This window comes from Mustela erminea, chromosome 1 (assembly GCF_009829155.1).
Source record: "Mustela erminea isolate mMusErm1 chromosome 1, mMusErm1.Pri, whole genome shotgun sequence".
NCBI lineage: Eukaryota > Metazoa > Chordata > Mammalia > Carnivora > Mustelidae > Mustela > Mustela erminea.
The window spans coordinates 63,245,796-63,265,685 of NC_045614.1; the positions used below are offsets into that span (position 1 = coordinate 63,245,796).

Consider the following 19,890-nt stretch of genomic DNA (forward strand, 5'->3'; position numbering starts at 1 on the left):
GTGTTAATCCTATTTTGACAGAAAAGGCAATGAAATATGTTTCCGCCCCTACTATCTTGCATTTGGAAACTCCCAGAGAGCACTTTACAAATTGACAGTCAATAAACCACTTCACCCAGTGGAGAAATAGAGCAAACTCCAAGATGGAATGCTGCTAACCACGCCACAGAGGCTGCCCCTCCCCCACCATGCTCCATGATAAAACAACCTGAAATATTACAGCCAGTGAAATTGGGAATTTAGCAGATAAAGAATTTATGGAGTAACTATAGTTCTAGCATGATAGAAAGCTATATCTTCTGAAATATTAAAATGCAAATTCAGGAAATCTGCCGAGAATAACACAGATCTTATACAGGGCTTGGCATGTGGCATATGATCCATGCGAAGTGAATTTTAAAAAAGCAAATGTATTAAGCTGAGTGCCATTACTCAAATACATTAAATAGATGAATCTGTATCTGTCATAGCATTTATCAAACTATTTTCAACGGGGGAGCCCTGATAATAATTAAAACTAATACTGTGGCAGATACAAAAGTTTGGATGTACATACATCTCAATAACTTGTCTTTTGCCCCTTTTTTGGTTTATCATTAATTTTTTTTCCAGGAATGCCAGTTTCTTTGGAGTTACCAACTTCTTTTAAAAATAATTATCCAGGGTGCCAGGGTGGCTCAGTGGGTTAAGCCTCTGCCTTCGGCTCAGGTCATGATCCTGGGGTTCTGGGATTGAGCCCCGCGTCGGGCTCTCTGCTCGGCGGGGAGCATGCTTCCTCCTCTCTCTGCCTGCCTCTCTGCATACTTGTGATCTCTCTCTCTCTGTCAAATAAATAAATAAAATCTTAAAAAAAAAAATCTCCAAATAGCAAGCTGTTCTGTTTCACCTCCATGTAGGCCTCTAACAACAAATTGTAACATTCTCAGTAGGTAAAATACTGGTGTTTTAATTCAGTATGCTACAGCTCAAGGTCCTATATTCAAAGTAGAAGAATATTAATTTTCAGATCACCTTAGCCTAAACCAACTGAAAGTAATGATACTTGTGTGCAGTGAAAAGAGTTTTTAGCTCATAGGCTTGCCTCATGCCGTTAAGCATTTATACATAGACACCTGCACACAGACTTGGAAAAGAATCTCCGTGAAATACCCAAGCATGTAAAGAGCTTAGAATCAAAGAATGCCTCTGTTACTTCTCTAGGCTATATTTCAAATAATTTTTCTAGCCTGCAATGACGATGCAGAGCAAATGTTGCCAAGAGGTACCATTGGTTTAGTAGCATTTCACTCATTGTTACAAAATGATTAAAAGCGAATCTCCTTTTTTATCTTTTTTTAAGATTTTATTTATTTATTTGTCAGAGAGAGAGAGAGAAAGCACACAAGCAGGCGGAGTGGCAGGCAGAGGGAGAAGCAGGCTCCCCGCTGAGCTAGGAGCCCAATGTGGGACTCAGTCCCAGCACTCTGGGATCATGACCTGAGCCAAAGGCAGACACTTAACCAACTGAGCCACCCAGGCATCCCAGAGTGAGTCTCATTGACCATGATACAGTTTTGAAGCATGAGTGGGGAAAATAGGTTACAAAACGTAGAGAAGGGCCCCATGTCAGGAAGGATCATGTTCCCTACACCATTCTCTCACTTTCTCTATTATTCCGCAACTTGAAATGACTGCCCGATTTAAAAACTGCTTTTATTTTATGGTTGAAGAACTTTGTTTTCGCTGTTCTTTTAAAAGCTGCTTGCTTTCTTTTCCCATGATTCCCACTGACTGCATAACTTCATTTCTTTGTTCGTGTGGGCCCTTGGCACCTCTTCAGTGACGTTAACTTCAGTGAAGTTAAATGTTCTGTTCCCATAAACACCAAAAATATCCTCAGGCTTTTAAAGCAGTTGTTAGGAAGGCAGCCCTGACTTGTCCTAACCAGCAGGGGGCAGCCTGGAGCTAGATGATTAGATTTTCATTCAACTATTCATACCCTTGAGGGTGAGGGTGCTGCCTTCACCGCAGGCCTTCCCTTGAAGCTTCAGAATGGACTGAATGCAGGCTACCCTCCTTCCGGCCACCTGCTACCTGAGTTCCTGGCCCTACCTCTCCTGACTCACTTCCACCCCTGCCTCTTGGCTCCTACCTTCTGAGCACTGGGCTCTTCTCAGTTTCTTTTTTTCTTTTTTCTTTTTTTTTTTTTCTTTTAAAGATTTTATTTATTTATTTGACAGACAGAGATCACAAGTAGGCAGAGAGGCAGGCAGAGAGAGAGAGAGAGAGAGAGAGGGAAGCAGGCTCCCCGCGGAGCAGAGAGCCCGATGCAGGGCTCGATCCCAGGACCCTGAGATCATGACCCGAGCCGAAGGCAGCAGCCCAACCCACTGAGCCACCCAGGCGCCCCTCTTCTCAGTTTCTTGAACAATCTAAAGCTTCCCTATCTTTGCAGATGCTGTTCCTTCTGCCCAGGATGCTTTTCCCTCCTTCACCTTGTTATTTCTCCTTCTCAATCATCTTGTCTTTAGGGAAGACTCCTAGGTTACCGGAACAGGAAAGCCCTTTCATTTCAAGTCCTCATAACAAACACCCTTTTTGGGTGTGGTTATCTGTTTGACCGTCTATATGACTATTGTTCGTAACCAGAGTTGTATAGCCTTGTTGTGGTTTGCTGAGGGGTGAGGGTGTTAGTCTGGGAGGCCCTGAGCCCTCCCTATGAGGATGCACTTCCACACCCAAACTCCCAAGGACCTTCTGGGCTGACCACTTACGTTTTACAGTGAGACCTGTGACTATCAGTAGTTTCTTCAGTGACCACGAAAGCTGGGGGTAGGGATTGAGGCGAGATGCATCTGTTTCTTTCTTTTCTGTTCAACTTTTGTTTTCCTGGAAATTAAGAACTGTTCCCCCAACTTAAGTTATCCCCCGACTTAGCTCAGACTGTTTGTGTCTCCCTTCCTTATGACCAAACGTGTTAGGTGTCTGGAAGCTGCGATTTTTGGATGGGGCAGCATCTTCCAGAGCCTTTGGACTTGCTCTCAGTATGGCTAGGCTTGCTCTCTCGCCCACTGCTGGTGGCAATGCAGAATGGCATAGCCACTATGGAAGAGTTTGGCGGTTTCCTACAAAATCAGACACACCCTTACAGTACCATCCTGAAGTTGCACTCCTTGGTGTTTACTCAAATGAGTTGAACACTTATGTCCACAAAAAAAACCTGCGCAGATATCTGAGCAACTGTATTCATAACCGCTAAACCTTGGAAGCAACTGCGATGTCCTTCAGTAGGTAAATGGCTCGAGCTACATTCAGGCAATGAAATATTATTCAGGGCTAAAAATAAATGAGTTGCTGAGCCATGAAAAGGTGTGGAGGAAATGTAAATGCATTTTACTAAGTGAAAGAAGCCAGTCTGCGAAGGCTACATACAGTATGATTCCAACCATGTGACCTTCTGGAAAAGGCAAAACCATTAAGCTTTCAGAAAAAAAAGCTGGAGGAAATATTCACAACCTCAGTTCGGTGAAGAGTCCTTAGATATGACACCAAACACATGATCCATTAAGGAAACAATCAATAAATTGATAAATGAAGAGACAAATTGCAGACTGGGAGAAAATATTTCCAAACCACAAACCTAACAAAGGACTAGTACCTGGAATGTTTCAAGAGCAGTCCAAACTCTGCAGCAAAACATCACACAGTCCAAGTCAAAGGTGGGCAAAAGACTTGAAGAGAGGTTTCACTAAAGGGGATACACTGATGGCAAATAAGCCCATGGAAAGATGTTTGGCATCACTACTTGTTGGGGAAATGCAAATTAAAGCCGCAGGGAGATACTGTATCTATTAGTGGGCTAAAATAAAAAACAGTGATGATACCAAATGCTGGCAAGAATGCAGAGAAACTGCATCTTTCCTGCATTGCAGTGGGAATGTAAAATGGAACAGCTACCGGAAAATAGTTTGGCAGTTTCTTATACAACTAAATATAAACGAAGTGTATGACTCAGTAATTACACTTTTAGGCATTTATCACAGAGAAATGAAAACTTATGTTTTCCAAATGAATATGAATGTTGTAATATATCATCATTTGTACCAGCCCCAAAGTGGGTACAACCCACATGCTCTTTAGCAGGAAATGGTCAAATGAGCCATGGTACATCAATACCACGACTTTTATAGAAACGAAAAGCTACAGATTATTGACATATGTAACAACTTGGATGGCTTCCCAGGGAATTACTCTGAATTAAAAAAAAAATCAGTCTTGAGGGTTATCGACTATATATATGTATATATATATATATATATATATTTTTTTTTACCACAATTAAAAGAAGTTCAAATATTTTTGTTTCTCTGATCCCAGTCAGATAGAAGTTATTCCCAGTCCATACAACGTTTGTCAAAAGAAAATTTGTCTACTCAATTTCAACACAATGTTTGCAAACACCTCCTGACAGGTTGTTTCTCACTTCAGACTCTGGAATATAGTTTCTCACTATGTTAAGCAATGTTATGGATAACACTTAGGCCAATGGGGAAATAAATCCGATTGAATTCATACATTGTATCTATAGGATAGTACCAGAAAACTAGTGTTACCACTATGGAATGTAACTACTAAAGGTGAAGTGGGGGATCTCCCTCTTCTGGTTCTTCCCACAAGGCTGAAGAAGGCTTTGCACACATGGCCATGTGTATGGAACATTGATATGCAAAGTGGGTATTTCTGCAGAAAAAAGGGAACAATTCTGTGAACAGAAATAAATCTGACTAGAATGTACAAGTGGAAAGAAAAAAGAAGGTTGTATACTCTGTGATTCCATTTATAAAACCTCTTCTAGAAGACAAAATTATAGAGATGGAGACTAGATGAAGGAGTTAGGATTGGTGGGGGAGGAGTAGCATGAGGACATCCCTTTGTGGTGATTAATCCTCATTTTTTAATTGAGTTGTAATCGACATAAAATTATATTGGTTTCATGTGTACAAAATAATGTGGTGACTAATCTTGATTGCGGTGGTGGTCACGTGAGTATCTGTAGGTGATTAAATGTGATAAAACTATAGATCGCTCACACACACACATACACACTAGTGCATGTGTACAAAAACTGATGAGAGGCACCTGGGTGGCTCAGTCAGTTAAGCCTCTGACTCTTGATTTCAGTTCAGGTCATAATCTCAGGGTCATGAGATCGAGTGCCTGGGGTTTGTGCTCAGCAGAGTCTGCCTGTGATTTTGTCTTTCCCTCTGCCCCTCTCCCTCCCACGCCCTCTCTCTAAAATCAGTGAATCAATTAACCTTCAAAAAAAAAAAATGAAATCTGAGTATGTTCTGTAGATTGTACCAATGAAAATGATTCCTTTTTGATACTGTATATATTATAGTTATGCTAGATGTAACCATTGGGGAAGGCTAGGTGAAGGGGACATGGGACTTTTTCATACTATTTTTCAGCTGCCTGTGAGTCTCTAATTATTTCGTCCAAAAGTTAAAAAAAAAAAAAAAAGAAAAGCCAACGACTCAACAAAATAATTGAAGCAAACATGACAAAGTGGTGGTAGATTCCCAGGCTTTGTTGTAATCACGCTTGAACTTCCCTGAAATATTTCCCAGAATTAAGAAAAATGGCATAAGGAAGATATTTCTTTCTTTCTCTCTCTCTTTTTCTTTTTTTTCTTTTTCTTTTTTTTTCTTTTTTGTTTTTTTGTAGCAGTGGATTAAAAAATACCTAGGAATTGCCCACAACCTTATTATGAGTCATCAGGGTGACAAAGCTGCCAATGAAACATGGATAAAGATTCTAGTTACTGAATATAATTCTATACTCGCAACTCACAGCAAGCAGGAAAATTTGAGGGGTTGCTTCATTAGAAGATGACAGTCATATTCCTTTTTATGTCAGAGATGGTTCAGGATGTGGAAACTGTCATAAAAATAGTTTAAGGAGCTAGAGATTTCTTTATGTAGGAAAAAGAAATTTTGTAGGTTATACAGCAGCTCTTTTTCATATGCTTTGGGTGCTGTCATGGAGACAAATTTGACTTTTTTTTTAAGGGAGGCTTAGGACGGATGGTAGGGAGGGCTGGTTAGACAGGGGGAAGAATAGACAAATAGACCAGTGGAATAGAATAGAGACCCAGGAATGAACCCTCACACAAATGATCAAATGATTTTTGAGAAGGATGCCAAGACCATTCAACGGGGGAAAGACAGTCTTTTCATCATATGGTGCTAGGACAACTGGGTATCTACATACAAAGAATGAAGTCAGGCCCTTTCCTCACACCACATACATAAATTAACTCAAAATGGAGGATGGACCACAACATAAGACCTGAAGCAAAAAAAAAAAAAAAAAAAAACCCAAAAAACAAAAAACAAAACAAAAAAACTCTTACAATAAAATATAGGACAAAATCTTCCCAAAATTGGATTTGGCAATGATTTCTTGAAATGACTCCAAAGAAATAGGTAACAAGAGAAAAAATAGACAAACTAGACTCCATAAAACTGTAAACATTTTGTGCATCAAAATGCACTATTCAGAGTAAAAGGATAACCCATGGAATGGGAGAATATGTTTGCAAATCATATATCTAATACGGGTTTTATACTCATACTATATAGAGAACTCCTAAAACTCAGCAGTGATAACAATAATAACAAAAAAAAACCCAATTCAAAAATGGGCAGAAGGTTCGAGTAGACATTTCTCTACAGAAGATAGACAAAGGAAAGGATGCTCATTACAAATTATTAGGAAAATGTAAGTCAAACCCTCAATGAGGTACCACCTCACACCCATTAAGATGGCTACTGTTAAAAACAAACAAACACACCCCTCCCCCCCCAAAACCCCCATGGAAAACAAGTGTTGGTGAGGATGTGGACACATAGAAACCCCTGTTCATGGTTGGGAGTGTAAATAGTGCTGCTGCTGTGGAAAACTGTATGGTGGCTTTTCAAATAATGAAAAATAGAATTTACTGTGTGATCTAGCAATTCTGTTTCTGAGTATGTACCCCCAAAGACTGGAAAGCAGGGTCTTAAAGAGATATTTGCACACTCATCTTCATTGCAGTATTATTCACAGTAGCCAAAAGGTGGAAGTAACCCAAGTGCTCTGTTAACCAGTGAATGGAGAAGGGAATCATCGTATGTACCTACAATGTTATAGTATTCAGCCTTAGAAGGAAAGAGAATTCTACAGAATTCTTAGAAGGAAAGAGATGTGCTACAATGTGGATGGACCTGGCGGACATCATGCTGAGTGAAATAAGCCAATCACAAAAAGATAAACGTTGGACTATCCCACTTATATGAGGTAGTTTGAATAGTCAAAATCCTAGAGACAGGAAGTAGAAGGGTGACTGCTAGGGTTTGGGGTGGGGAGGGGAGAATGGGACCTGCTTAACAGGTACAGAGTTTTGGTTTTCCATAATGAAAAGAGCTATGTGGAGGGATGGTGGTGATGGTTGCCAAAGAACATGGATGTACTCAGTGCCACTGACTATACCATTAAAAGTGGTGAACATGGTAAACTGTGTATTATGTGTATTTTATCCCAATTTTTCAAAAAAGGGGGGAAAAGGAAGGCTGGGGACAGATGGCTGGGAGTGCTGGGAAAACAGAGGGAGCTCCCAAAGTTCTGGTAGTAATGACCAATAGGGTGGAGAAATCACAAGAATGCTCCCTTGGATGGGATGGAAAGTTTGACAGAAAGTGGAGGAATGTAATTTTGGGGACGCTGAAGAAAAAATTTCCATAACAATTGATCTCCAGAGTAGGTGACAATTCCAAGATTCAGAGTCTAGATGTAACTGATCTGTGCCAGACCTTGCTGTTCATGAAAGCACAGACAAAGCCATAATGACCCCATACCCAAATATCTATACTTAAGCCAGACTCATTTAACTGAACGTTCTGGAATCCCCTCTTCAGGCATGATCATGATTCCGCTGCATGATTCCCTGTATCCTGGGAATATTCCCTGTATCCTGGCTTGGGGGTTATAGGTGAGCTTATTTTCTAAGGTCCCTTAGACCAAGTTCTGGTACATGGTGGGATAGTGGTAGTGGGAAGAGGGCACTGCCTCACCAGAGCTCTCTTCTGCCAGTCACCTGTCTCTCAGCAACCTGGTTGGTATGGCCTTCTGCTGCTCTTTTCTCCTGCTGGGTGTTGGCCCATGATCTGCCTAAATCAAGGGCTTATCTTCTCAAACACACCTCTCTACTGTATATCTCACATGTCATCTGTCAACAGGTTTGGACATGGCATGAGAACATGATAGATATTTGATATTACAAATATCCTGGGGAATCCTTACATAGAGAGCCCATGGGTGGTCACCACATCTCAGAAAAGCCTGGAAAATAGTGTTTCTGTTGTAGAAGGAGTTACTAAATGTTTTAATGACAAATGTATAGTGTCTTAGAGCTTCCTGTCCTGAAATATAGGATCCCTCGAGGAAGCTATACCATTCATAATCGTTGGAGTGTGCAATTTATGTTGTGGTTCTTATGTTGCAAGTCCCCCAGGGCAAGAGTTACCTTTGCAGGGAATAAGAAGGGAACAGAGAGATCTGAGTTGTTCACCATTGAGTAGGAACCCTCATGGACAGTTGGTGGGAATGCAAATTGGTACAACCCCTGTGGAAAACAATATGGAGTTTCCTCAAAATATTAAGAATAGAGGGGCACCTGGGTAGCTCAATTGGTTAAACATCTAACTCTTGATTTCTGCTCAGGTCATGATCTCAGGATTGTAAGATTGAGCCCTGCGCCAGGCTCCATGCTGAACGCAGAGCCTCCTTAAGATTCTCTGTCCTCTTCTGTCCCTCCCACCCCTTAAAAAATTAAAAATAGCATTACCCTATGATCCAGTAATTCCATTACTATTTACCGAGAGAAAATGAAAACATTTAACTTGGAAAGATACATGCACCCTATGTTTATTGCAGCATCATTTATAGTAGCAAAGAGAGGGAAGCAACCCAAGTGTTTCATCCGTAGATGAATTATAAAGAAGATGTGGTATGTCTATAAAATGGGATATCACTCAGCCATAAAAAAGAATGAGATTCTGCCATTTACAACAATGTGGCTGAACTTAGAGGGTATTATACCCACTGATACAAATCATACAGAGAAAGACAAATACTATATGATTTCACTTCCCTGTGGAATCTAAAAACAAAACAAATGAACAAACAACAGACTCTTAACACACTGGTGGTTGCCGGAGGGGAGATGGATGGGTGAAACAGATAAAAGGAATTAAGAGGTACAAGCTTCCAGCTACAAAGAAAAGAAATCATGGAAATGAAAAGTTCAGCATAAGAGATACCATCAATAAAATCGTAACAACATTGCTGACAGACAGTGGCTACACTTACCATAGTGAGCCCTGAGTAATGTATGGAATTGTTGAATCATTATGTTGTACATCTGAACCTGATAGAAGTCTGTATGTTAATTGTACTTCAAAAAAAAAAAAAGAATATCAAGTGATGCCTGTGTATGGCCATCAAACATATTCCACTAGAATGAAACTGTAAGCAACTTAAGATGTAGTCTGTGAAATCTGTAGCAGGAGAGTTTCTAGCTCAGGTCCATGAGGGGCCATGGGCGAAGATGTTCCTTTCCACAGGCATGGAAGTAGCCAAGGTCTCTTCCAGAGGCACTGGGGAAGTAAAATGCAGTGGAAACTTAATGTAGAATGAGGTATTGCAAGCAGAAACAAGAAACTAGGTATATAAACACGCCAACGTGAGTACATCCTTAAAAAATAAAACACAGCACGAGCTCTTAGGCTCAATACTACTTTAGTGAAACACACAATATAAAACCAGGTATATTTCTAAGGCCACGTGTTCCATTCATCAGACTTGGTGCCTCTGGGAGAGAGGGAAATGTGGTGGGCTGGGTAAAAGAGAAGACACAAATCAAGAAAAGATTTCATAGGGGCTCCTGGGTGGCTCAGTGCATTAAAGCCTCTGCCTGAGGCTTAGGTCATGATCTCAGGGTCCTGGGATCAAGCCCCACATAGGGCTCTCTGCTCAGCGGGGAGCTTGCGTCCCCCTCTCCCTGTCTCTGCCTGCCTCTCTGTCTGCTTGTGATCTCTGTCTGTCAAATAAATAAATAAAACCTTAAAAAAAAAGATTTTGACATGCGGAGATGAAGAGGAGGAGGGAGTTGAGGGAAATTGGAAGGGGAGGTGAACCATGAGACACTATGGACTCTGAGAAACAACCCTAGGGTTTTGAAGGGACAGGGGGTGGGAGGTTGGGCGAACCAGATGGTGGGTATTACAGAGGGCACAGATTGCATGGAGCACTGGGTGTGGTGCAAAAATAATGAATACTGTTACACTGAAAATAAATAAAAAGTAAATTAAAAAAAAAGATTTTGTATGGGCATAAACGATTAACCAACTCTGTGCAGCTGAGGTTCCCACCCCCACCACAAATAAAGGTTTTCCCTTTGCTCACATCCAGTCAGACTTAAGGATTGAAAAGGTATGTACTTAGGATTTAAGGCAGTTATATTCTGCATATCTTATACATGGTGTGGGTGGCAAGTGTTAGTTGTCTTCAGTGTCTGGTGGTTGACTTCCGCTGGCTGGCTCAGTTGGTAGAGCATTGTTACCCTTGAGTAACAAGGGTAACTTGTTCTGAGTTGGAGCTCCATGTTGGGTGTAGAGATTACTTAAAAATAAAAAAATCTTAAAAAATTATGTATACTCCTCTTATTCCTTAATAATATGCTCCCCATCTTCCTTTGTGGGCAGGCTCATTTCTTTAATGACTAATTCCTGGTTAGTGTTGTATGGAGCTTCTGGGAAGGCTAATTAAAAGGGAGGAGACATGTGCCATTTTCTCCTCCTCCTCTATTGTTGGCTTGGAATGTTGCCATGATGGCTGGTACTCTGGTAGCCATCTGAAATCATGAAACAACTTTAAGAATGGAAACAACATGCCTAGAAAGATAGGAGTTGATAACCTGATGATCTATGAATCTGCTCTATGAGAACTTGATGACCCAGACCTGGTCTTCTTTAATGTGAGAGAGGAACATACTTCTGTCATGTTCAAACCAGTGTTATTCTGGCTTTTTTCCTATTATATAGAGCCAGATATTCTCTTAAATGGTAAGGTGAGTTCTGAATAGCTGTCAATTTGGAGAGAATTTCATTTTTCTTAATCTGTCATTTCTTAGAAGAAAGGTTTCCTGGAAATACTTTTAAAAGTGCCCCGTTTCTTCATCTATCTGGGGGTTTCAGAGGGTACTAGTTATACCTTTGTTGTGATTTGTTTTAATTTTAAGGATCTCTTTCTTTCTTTTTTTTTAGAGTTTAATTATTTGACACATAGAGATAGTGAGAGAAGGAACACAAGCAGGGGGAGTGGGAGAGGGAGCAGCAGCCTTCACGGTAAGCAGGGAGCCTGATGTGGGACTTGATCCCAGAACCCTGGGACCATGACCTGAGCCGAAGGCAGACACTTAATGACTGAGCCACCCAGGCACCCCTTTAGGATCTTTTTCAATTATAGAAGAATCATATTCAATAAAGTATAAAATGATCTGGACTAAACTTGGAGGCACAGCAGAAGTCTGGCAGCAAGCCTAGATGGCACGGTTTCAGGATTCAGCCCAGAGGGGGCGAAACCCTCTCGTACCCACTTCAGTTGGATGTGTGCATAGAACGAATAGACGTGATCTCAGGGTCAGGCGGCTTTGCTGATGGATAGCTGCCAATTGGCCTGATAACGTAGGCAGAGCTCTAAGTAAGCACTTACATTAATTCTATTACTACGCACAGTAACCTGCCGAACAGGCAGACTTTAAAAATCAGAGGCAATCCGGTGGACTGGAAAAAAAACTCTCAATTGAAGGGAGCTGGCATTACTAATTGGTGATTTTTCTACCTCTTCATTTTGTATCTTTTGATTCTTTTGAGGTTGTCCAGACCTTCTCCTGGCTCAAGGAAACAGGTTGGGCAACCTTAGAGAAATGTACTTAATTAGTATTAGTGATGGTGGCAGGTCCTGTGAAGCCGGAAAGCATCCGGAATTAAAAGGCTTGAAATTACTCACTGGACCACTGCCCTTGGAGTCAGGCTCATCAGTGCTCTTTGTTGCAAACAGATCTCTTCCCTTTCTAGACTTGCAATTTGGGATCTCTTTTGGCTTAGCAACTCACACTTTCCCAGATGTAATTTTACTGAAAAAATAATTTGCATATGCTTCATTGTGACAAAAGAAATGCGTGCTTATTGTAGAAAACTAAAATTCAGTTACGTAAACAACAACAACAAAGCAAGCTAAAACGTTGACACTCCCATCTACCTAAGGGCAACCATGTTTAACCCGTTGGTGTGTATCTTTCACACCCCCTTCTGTGTGGTGTATTTGTGCATGAATTTTAACTACAGGGCAGCAAGGTCAATTTTAACAAGTATAAAGGCAGTAATTAATGAAATAGAAAACAAAACCCAGTAGATCTGATTGGGACAGCCAAAGGCTTATTCTTGAAAAAGACTGGTAAAAGAGGTAGATCTTTATTGGTCTCCTCTAAGGGACAAAGAGAAAAACACACAAGTGAACAACACTTGCGGTAAGAACAGGGACGTAACTAGACAGAGGGAGATCACTAATCTAAGAGAACACGATGTTTGTAAACGTGTAAGGATGCTACCAAAAAGTTCCTGGGAAAATGCTTGGTGACTGGTGGGAACATGTGGAAGCAGTCTACTAACAATGAGGAATCCACTCCACTAAATTTGTGCACTTTTATCTTAAGGTCAAGGTCCCAGGATGTGGCCCCGGGCAGGTGGGTGAAGGTGGTGGCTGAGGGATGGCGGCCAAGGATGGAGGAGAGTTCAGCCACATTGAGGGTTTGCTTGTGCACGGCTAGATAGACCAGCAGGTGCTCTTCAATGCTCATGAAGTACCGCATTCAAAGCCCGCCTTCAACATTCTAGAAAGGTTCAAGTTCTGCATTAGCAAAGAAATCACAGATCAAACTCCTGAATCATTTGCAGCCATTTTTTATTCCAAACATGTATTTTTGTAAACCTGCATTTCCCAAACAGTGCAAGTGAATTAGAAGTGACTGCATAGACTTTAATACATGTGACTTTGTAAGGAGGAGCTCCCCTCCCACCAAAATTCCTTAATGGAAATGTACATGGATGCATCAGTCAGGTTCTGGAAGTGAAGTTAGCGTGGGTGTCTGCCATGCAATTAATCACTCTTGAAGCTTTTAAACTCACTCTGCCCATCACACCGTGCACATTAGAATTAAAAATAAAAAACAAAACCTTAACAAAGTCTGAAATCTAGATCATTGTGCTATAAAGCATTGCACCACATGGGAAATTTGTCCATTATTCCCCTAATGTGCTGAAAATCAGAAGACATTCTAGAAGGTTCATATTGGCCCTACTGGTTCTGTATCCTCCCTTCAGCCATTCTTTGTTTCAGAAAATATTCTCCACTCTGTATACCACCCCTCTATATAGCAGAACAAAACGTCCCGGAAACCCCTGTCCATTGGAACATTTCTGAAATGACACTCACTGCCTGCCTTCTGTCTTCTACAGGGCCTTTCCCCTGCATGACCGTCCTTTTGCAGCGCCTCTAAATTCCGCAAGTTTGAGTTCAGGGCTAGCAGGTTTCACCAGATGCACATTTCCGACATGACTTATGTGTAACTGCATTCCCCTGGCCATCATGCCTTTTTCAAAAATAATAGTCGAATAACCTTTAAAAAATGACCCTGCTAGGGTTTTAACCAGTGGCATACAGCACACATATCATGGGGAATCTTTTATACTTCCCCCTTGAAAACAGGTCCTGGATGTTCCTGCCTGCAGTTTTCTGTTTGCCTTTAATCCCTTTGGTAGGCTATGCGTGACTCGGTGAAGGAGGACTATTGCATTTTCTACAACATGTACCAGACTTGGAATCCTCCTGGTGATGGAATTTTCCTGAAGAGCTGACTGAAAGAGCAGATTCCTGATGTGTGCCTGTCAGTCCCCATAAAGGCAGTGGACCCACTCCTTTCTTCTAGCACCTCCTTGTTCCTAACTTCATGGCCTCATCTTGGTGACAGGTCTAGCACTCACGGTGCGGATGTTCCCAACTCGTGAGTCCCGTATCAACGAAGCAGAAGCGAATCATTTTTGAACAGAGGGCAAGATTTTCCTCAATTTTGACCAAGGTCCTTTTTCATATTTAAAAACCGTCTCCGTATTTCTGACAGCAAAAACCATACTGAATCCGTAACTAAAAGCGGCAGCAGCTGTGAGAGAGAGTATCTGATAGGATTCCACAGTGGACCCGTTCGAGTGGGAAGGTTAGAAACTGAAACGTGCTTCAGACTTTTAAAAAAGAATATTCTGGAGGAGTAACGCACAGATGCCATTCACCCTGTCTGCTTCCCCGGAGAGCCTACCGAGAGCTTCTGAGCTGTGTGGAGTTGGTAAGATGCCCAGCTGAGAGCAGGCTCACGGTGTGCTTGGCTTCTTTATCACCGTGTTAAAGTGTTCCCTGTTGACTCACCTGTTGCTCGGCCCCATCTAACACACAGAGGCACCAGCCTTCCCCAGACAGATTCCTGGAGTCGTTGCCAAAATTTGCTTCTGGCGATGCCAAGGCCATTTTTTTTTTTTTTAACTGCCTTATGAAGTCTTCATGATCTCCTGAGTATATGACTACTCATGTGGGTCTACTATTTGGAATGGACCAGAGGCAAAGAGATCCTGGCTCCGAGACTGCCCACGGGAGCAGAGTGAGTCACCCTCTAGCCCACCCCAGCGCGCCTGCCCTCCCTTGTTGGAAGCTGGTTAGTGGCTATAGATGCGTTTGTCCAAAGCTGCTGATCACGCTGATCCAGGCTTGCCACCGGAGAATCTTCAGGGGGTTTATGAAAGGACAGCATGACATGGTGAATGAGAATCCATCGCAGGAAAGCTACACGTGGGGTCTCCTAAAGGAATCCACACTCCACACTCCTCTTGTAGGGAGGTCTGGCTCTCCAGGAAAAATGTGCCTGCAGTGTTCTCGGGGGAACTTGCAGCAGGTGCATCATTTCTGATGCACTGCAGGGGCCCCGTAAGAATCCTTGAAATGAGTGACTAAGACCCACTCAAAGCTGCCCTTACTACTTTGGAGAAAAGTCTCAGGTCAACTCTGAGACCTGGTTTCTTTGCCTGCATCTGCCCAGCAGTTACCTCTGTGCCTCCATCCCTCCATTAGGAGCAACATCCCTAACTTCATTCTAAGACCTGCCTCATTCATGCCATGGACCCTCTGGCGTGGCCATCTCTTCCCATATTCACCACAAGGGGACATGTAATACATACACCATCTTCCTGCATCAGAGTCAGCTGCGTAATGAGGCAAGAAAAGAGACTCATGTTCCATGCCAGGTTCACAGCTGTCCAGCATCCTCCTGATTCTGCCCCAGCATGAGACGTCTTTGCAAATATGAGCTGAATATGGGCACAGAAAATCTGTCTCCTCTCTGGAGTGGAGTTCTGTGTCTTTGCACCAATGGGTCTCACACCCCAACATATTAGTTTCCAGCAAACGCAGCCCTGTGAGAAAGATCCTTCATCTTTCCGGTTTCATTCCCATTTGATGCTGTTTGTTAGGTACTGGGGGCCTCCATGGGCTGTAATAAGCCAGGGAGGACTCTGTCAGACCCTGCTCTTAGCCACACATTTTTTCTCTTGGCAGATGGTTTGTGGGGACGGCAGCCAGAGCTGCCCCAGTCACTGAATGTTCACGATGGACCAGGCGCAGTGCTGAACACACTACACCCGTCATGTCATCGCCCTTTAAGAAAATCACCTTGCACTCTGAACCGGGCGGCAATGCGTCTGATAATACACACTGTGAAATGGGGAGACTGGAACTGAAGGCCACAACTCAGCATTCACACACTTGGGGGCAGGGCTCATGTCAGTGCTATGCCCAGATCCCTGTGCATCCTTTCTTTCACATTGTTTCTGGAAGTCCCCCCGAGGGTGGGGGCTGGGGTGCATTTCCAGATCTCCTTTAGAGGACCACCTTTGGGCTATCAGAGCCAGTCTGCCAGCAGGAACCGAGAGCAGGACTTTGAAACCTCCCGTGGGTACAAGAATTTGAAAGCTCAGCTTCCTTGCCTCAGTTTGGGACCGTTCCTCACGGGATCAGGCTGAAGCTGCCTTCCGCGGGATGTCCTCTGAAATGGCACCCTCACCTGGTTTCCTCCCCTCTCCTGTCCTGCTTCCTTCACACCCCTACTGCTGTCTCCTGGGCATGGGACACTCCCTTAATCAGTTACTTGCATACAAATCCTTGTATCAGAGTCTGCTATTTGGGAACGGCACTTCAGACACTATTTTAAAAACAAAGGACAGGTTGAATGGTCATCTCTGGGAAGGGATCTGCAGTCATCATGAGCTGGGACAGCAGGAATGGCAGGGGACGTGGAGACCTCCGAACTCGATGGAAAGGCCACGCATCACGGCATTCAGTCACAAGTCTGGGCTCGGTGGGCTCCGATGTAGTCCTTGTGGTATGTGGACCCTGATGCATGATATCCAGGATGAGACATCCTGGTAAACCTTCTGAGGTTTACCAGATGACCAAATGGCCTTGCTCCAAGCTCTCAGCTATCAATCCAAGTGGAAGGAGGGTGTGATGTCTGCTGTGTAGGTGATGGAGAGCAGACCTGTGCCAGGGTCAGGTTTTTCTATTCAAATGCCTGCTGGAAATCTCCCAATGAAAGGTACATATGAAAAGCCACTTATAGTTCTTTAACACATTACTTTGAACTTGACTCCTGGCCATAAAGAGGTGAATCATCTCAAGGGTCTCGGCGACCCCACAGCTCACACGCAGCTCAGCAGCTTGGTGGACTCATCCCACGAGGTTTCTTCAGATTATTTTATCTGCACGTCTCTGGTAACAGCAAGTTCCAAAGTACGATCAGGTTCTTATCCTTCAAAATTTGTATGAACGCACGTGTCCTTCCAAGCTTTCAGACCAGATATCAGTGCTTGAGTGAATTATAGAACTATTTAATAGAAATAATAAAACATCGATACAAATATAAAGACATAATCAGTATAAAAGGCTTGTATTTATAAAAATACGTTTAGGTAACAGTTTTCCCCTGAGGGTTGACCACGCACGTTGCATCCATAAATATCGCTCAGCTCTGGTGCTTGTTTTTCCCAAGTTCGGAGTTCGTCTCTGAAAGGAAACGGGTGGTGGCTCCAGTCCCGTGACCTGGCCGGAGAGGCTGCCCCAGGTTGGCTCCTGGGCTTGGTAACGTGAGGAAGAGAACAGCATCAGTGGGGCCTCCGAAAAATCTGGAGAAGATTCTTTCTTCCAAATATGGAAGATACAAAGATCAAGGACGATGGGCGAAAAGAACGGGTCCCGTGGCTGGTGTGGCAGGTCACTGGTTTTTCTGGACCCAGTCCCAACCATCTTCATTCTCTTTCCGGTTTTTTTCAGCTTCAATGATTTCTTTGTACCTTCGGCGAAAGAAGCCCATCTGAAAGGCAGAGAGGGGAGAAGATAGGTTAGAATGCTGGAGAATCAGTAGTGGTGGTCCCCTGGGTGAGGAGGAGGGATGATATACTCATAGATCTGGGCGGGCTCGGAAAACCCTTGGGATGAGACCGCTTTAGGAAAAGCATTTTTGTGGTACTACCTTCCAAATGCCTGGACTTCATGCAGGCTATCTTATGACTGACTGTTCCTTGCAAAGTGCTTCTTGTGGCATGTTTCCCAAATGGTAAGCCAGGGAACCCTGGTTACTGACCATGACTAAAAGACATTTATTTGGGAGCCAAACAGGTCTTGTGGTCAAATAAGTTTAGGAAATGCTGCGTTCTTTCTTCCTTTGAGAGTTATGGAATGCACAGGAGAAGAATCAGGGTCTAATAAAACCCTTAGTTAAAGGATCTAAGACACTCAGGGACTTAACATTTCCTGAGCTCATTTGGCTTTTGATAAACCCATTACTATCCTGGGAGACATTAGTCGTTGGGTAATTGATAAATACTGCTCTCCCAGAATAGGCTGGTAAAAGTGTCAGCAGTCTACCTCGCTGTCCCTCTAGGTCTGTAGGTCTGTCGGTCTGTAGGTCTGTCCCTTTCTCGCAGACCTACGAGACATGCCTTGCCTGCACCCAGCCAGAAGTGTGGACTCCCCGAGATTTGGCACCTCACCGGATCCAGGATGGCAGTTTGCTATAGCTTAGTTCTGGAAACGCCTTCCCCTCTGACATCTTACAGTTTTTCACATCCTGGAGGAAGAGTTTTTAGTTCCTCTCACCCGGTCATCACTGACTGCTGGCGGTAAGCCGTTTTTGCAGCCCAGAGCTGATCTTCTCCCATGCTCAGGGGGACATGGCATGTCTCATCCTTTGTCCACTGGCCACTGTTTCTGAGGTCAGACATCCGTTCCTGCCTCTGCCCTCAAACATGACTGGCTGTGGGTTACTCCCGCCCCCTCTCTTCTTGGGTATGACAGCCCTCAGGTACATGACTAGTTTCCCCGTGGAACATACTGGCAGGGGTAACTGGTCTTACAGCATCTTTATTGGCTTCCTTCTCTTCTCTATCTCACTTTCCTGCTCTGATCAGTGTTTCCTGGGGTCACCTTGCGAATCAATTACCCGCCCTCAAACCCCTGTGTCAGCTCCCTTGAATGGAGGGACTCCAACAGCCATACAGGTTCAGTCTGCTGTTGGCCGGTCTGTGGCACGCTGGGAAGATGCTCACCCCAGAAATGTCTGCAGCGTGCTGCCAAGAGCAAATGTAAGCCCTGAGCCGGGGAGTCATCACGCAAGCCCAGCTCTCGGGCACACATCTCCCCCAACTCCTTCAGTCCGAGCTGAGCGCCCACAGTCCTGATGGTCACAACTCTCCCCCAACCCGCCCCAAGAAGGGGCTGACTGGCGTCACTGAAGATGAGAACTGTCAAGATGGCTGCCAGGAAGCATTTCTACCCACGTCGCCAGGAGAACCCCGAGGGTCTGCTTTGAGTGGAGTCAGGGAAGGGGTGGGTGCGGTCTGAGTGACCTGGAGGAGGCTTTCTTTAAACAAACTGGCGAGGGCCTTGTGTTCTGAGCATCCCTCCTCATGGGCAGTTTTGCAGACAGACCCTGGCTTCCCAGGTTCTGCAGCCCTGGTGGTTTCTTCTCGGCACTCACCAGAACCCAATCTTCTGAGCCTGCCCTCCACGTCCCCCCCCCCCCGCACACTTTCTCTCTCCTTAAATCTCTACCCCTTCTCCCCTCTGCAAAGAATGTGGAACAGGGGCTTGGGCTGGATATTCTGGAAAAAGGCCCTCAGAGCACACCAACAGAAGGTCAGAAGGGCAACCTTCGCCTTACTAGAAAGGTCTAAGGCATTACTGCTTGGAATACTGTTACGATAAAGATGTGGTTGACGGAGCAAATGTGTCACAGGCACCTTCTGTGCTAAAGAGCACATAATCCTGAGGCTGAGGCTGGCTGTGACTGGGAATGAGATTCTGGAGCACAGAACTCTGCCCACGGAGGGCGGCCTGCTTCACGGGTCCCACGTTATGCACTCTCAGTTCCAGAGAAGTAACTCGTCTCTACTGTGGTGCTAATTAAGCTGGATTTCAGCTGTTCCCACCTTATCTTTCCCACTCGTCTTAAGTCTTAAGACTCTCAGAAGGTAAGATTTCGCCTGTTTTGTCGCTGGAGCTGAGCATATCCTCTGAACCTGGCAGGAATGATAAACGGCAAAAATGCCCGCCATCCTGCATTCCCCTCATCCAGGCCCTTTACCACAGGACTCTATGGCGGTTCCCAGCCCCAGGCAGGGGCCGACTCCCCACCTTAAATCTGCACTGGGACTT

General features: G+C 43.9%; 1 protein-coding gene across 1 annotated transcript in view; it reads right to left on the bottom strand.

The window, feature by feature from the left end:
* Window positions 1–13,027: 13,027 nt before the first annotated feature.
* ITGA9 (integrin subunit alpha 9) overlaps window positions 13,028–19,890 on the bottom strand; it is a 327,258-nt gene continuing 320,395 nt past the window's right edge. Inside the window, exon 28 of the mRNA XM_032354270.1 lies at window positions 13,028–17,548. Within this exon, the coding sequence (XP_032210161.1) occupies window positions 17,450–17,548 (99 nt within the window). The 3' untranslated portion in view covers window positions 13,028–17,449. The remainder of the gene's footprint in view (window positions 17,549–19,890) is intronic.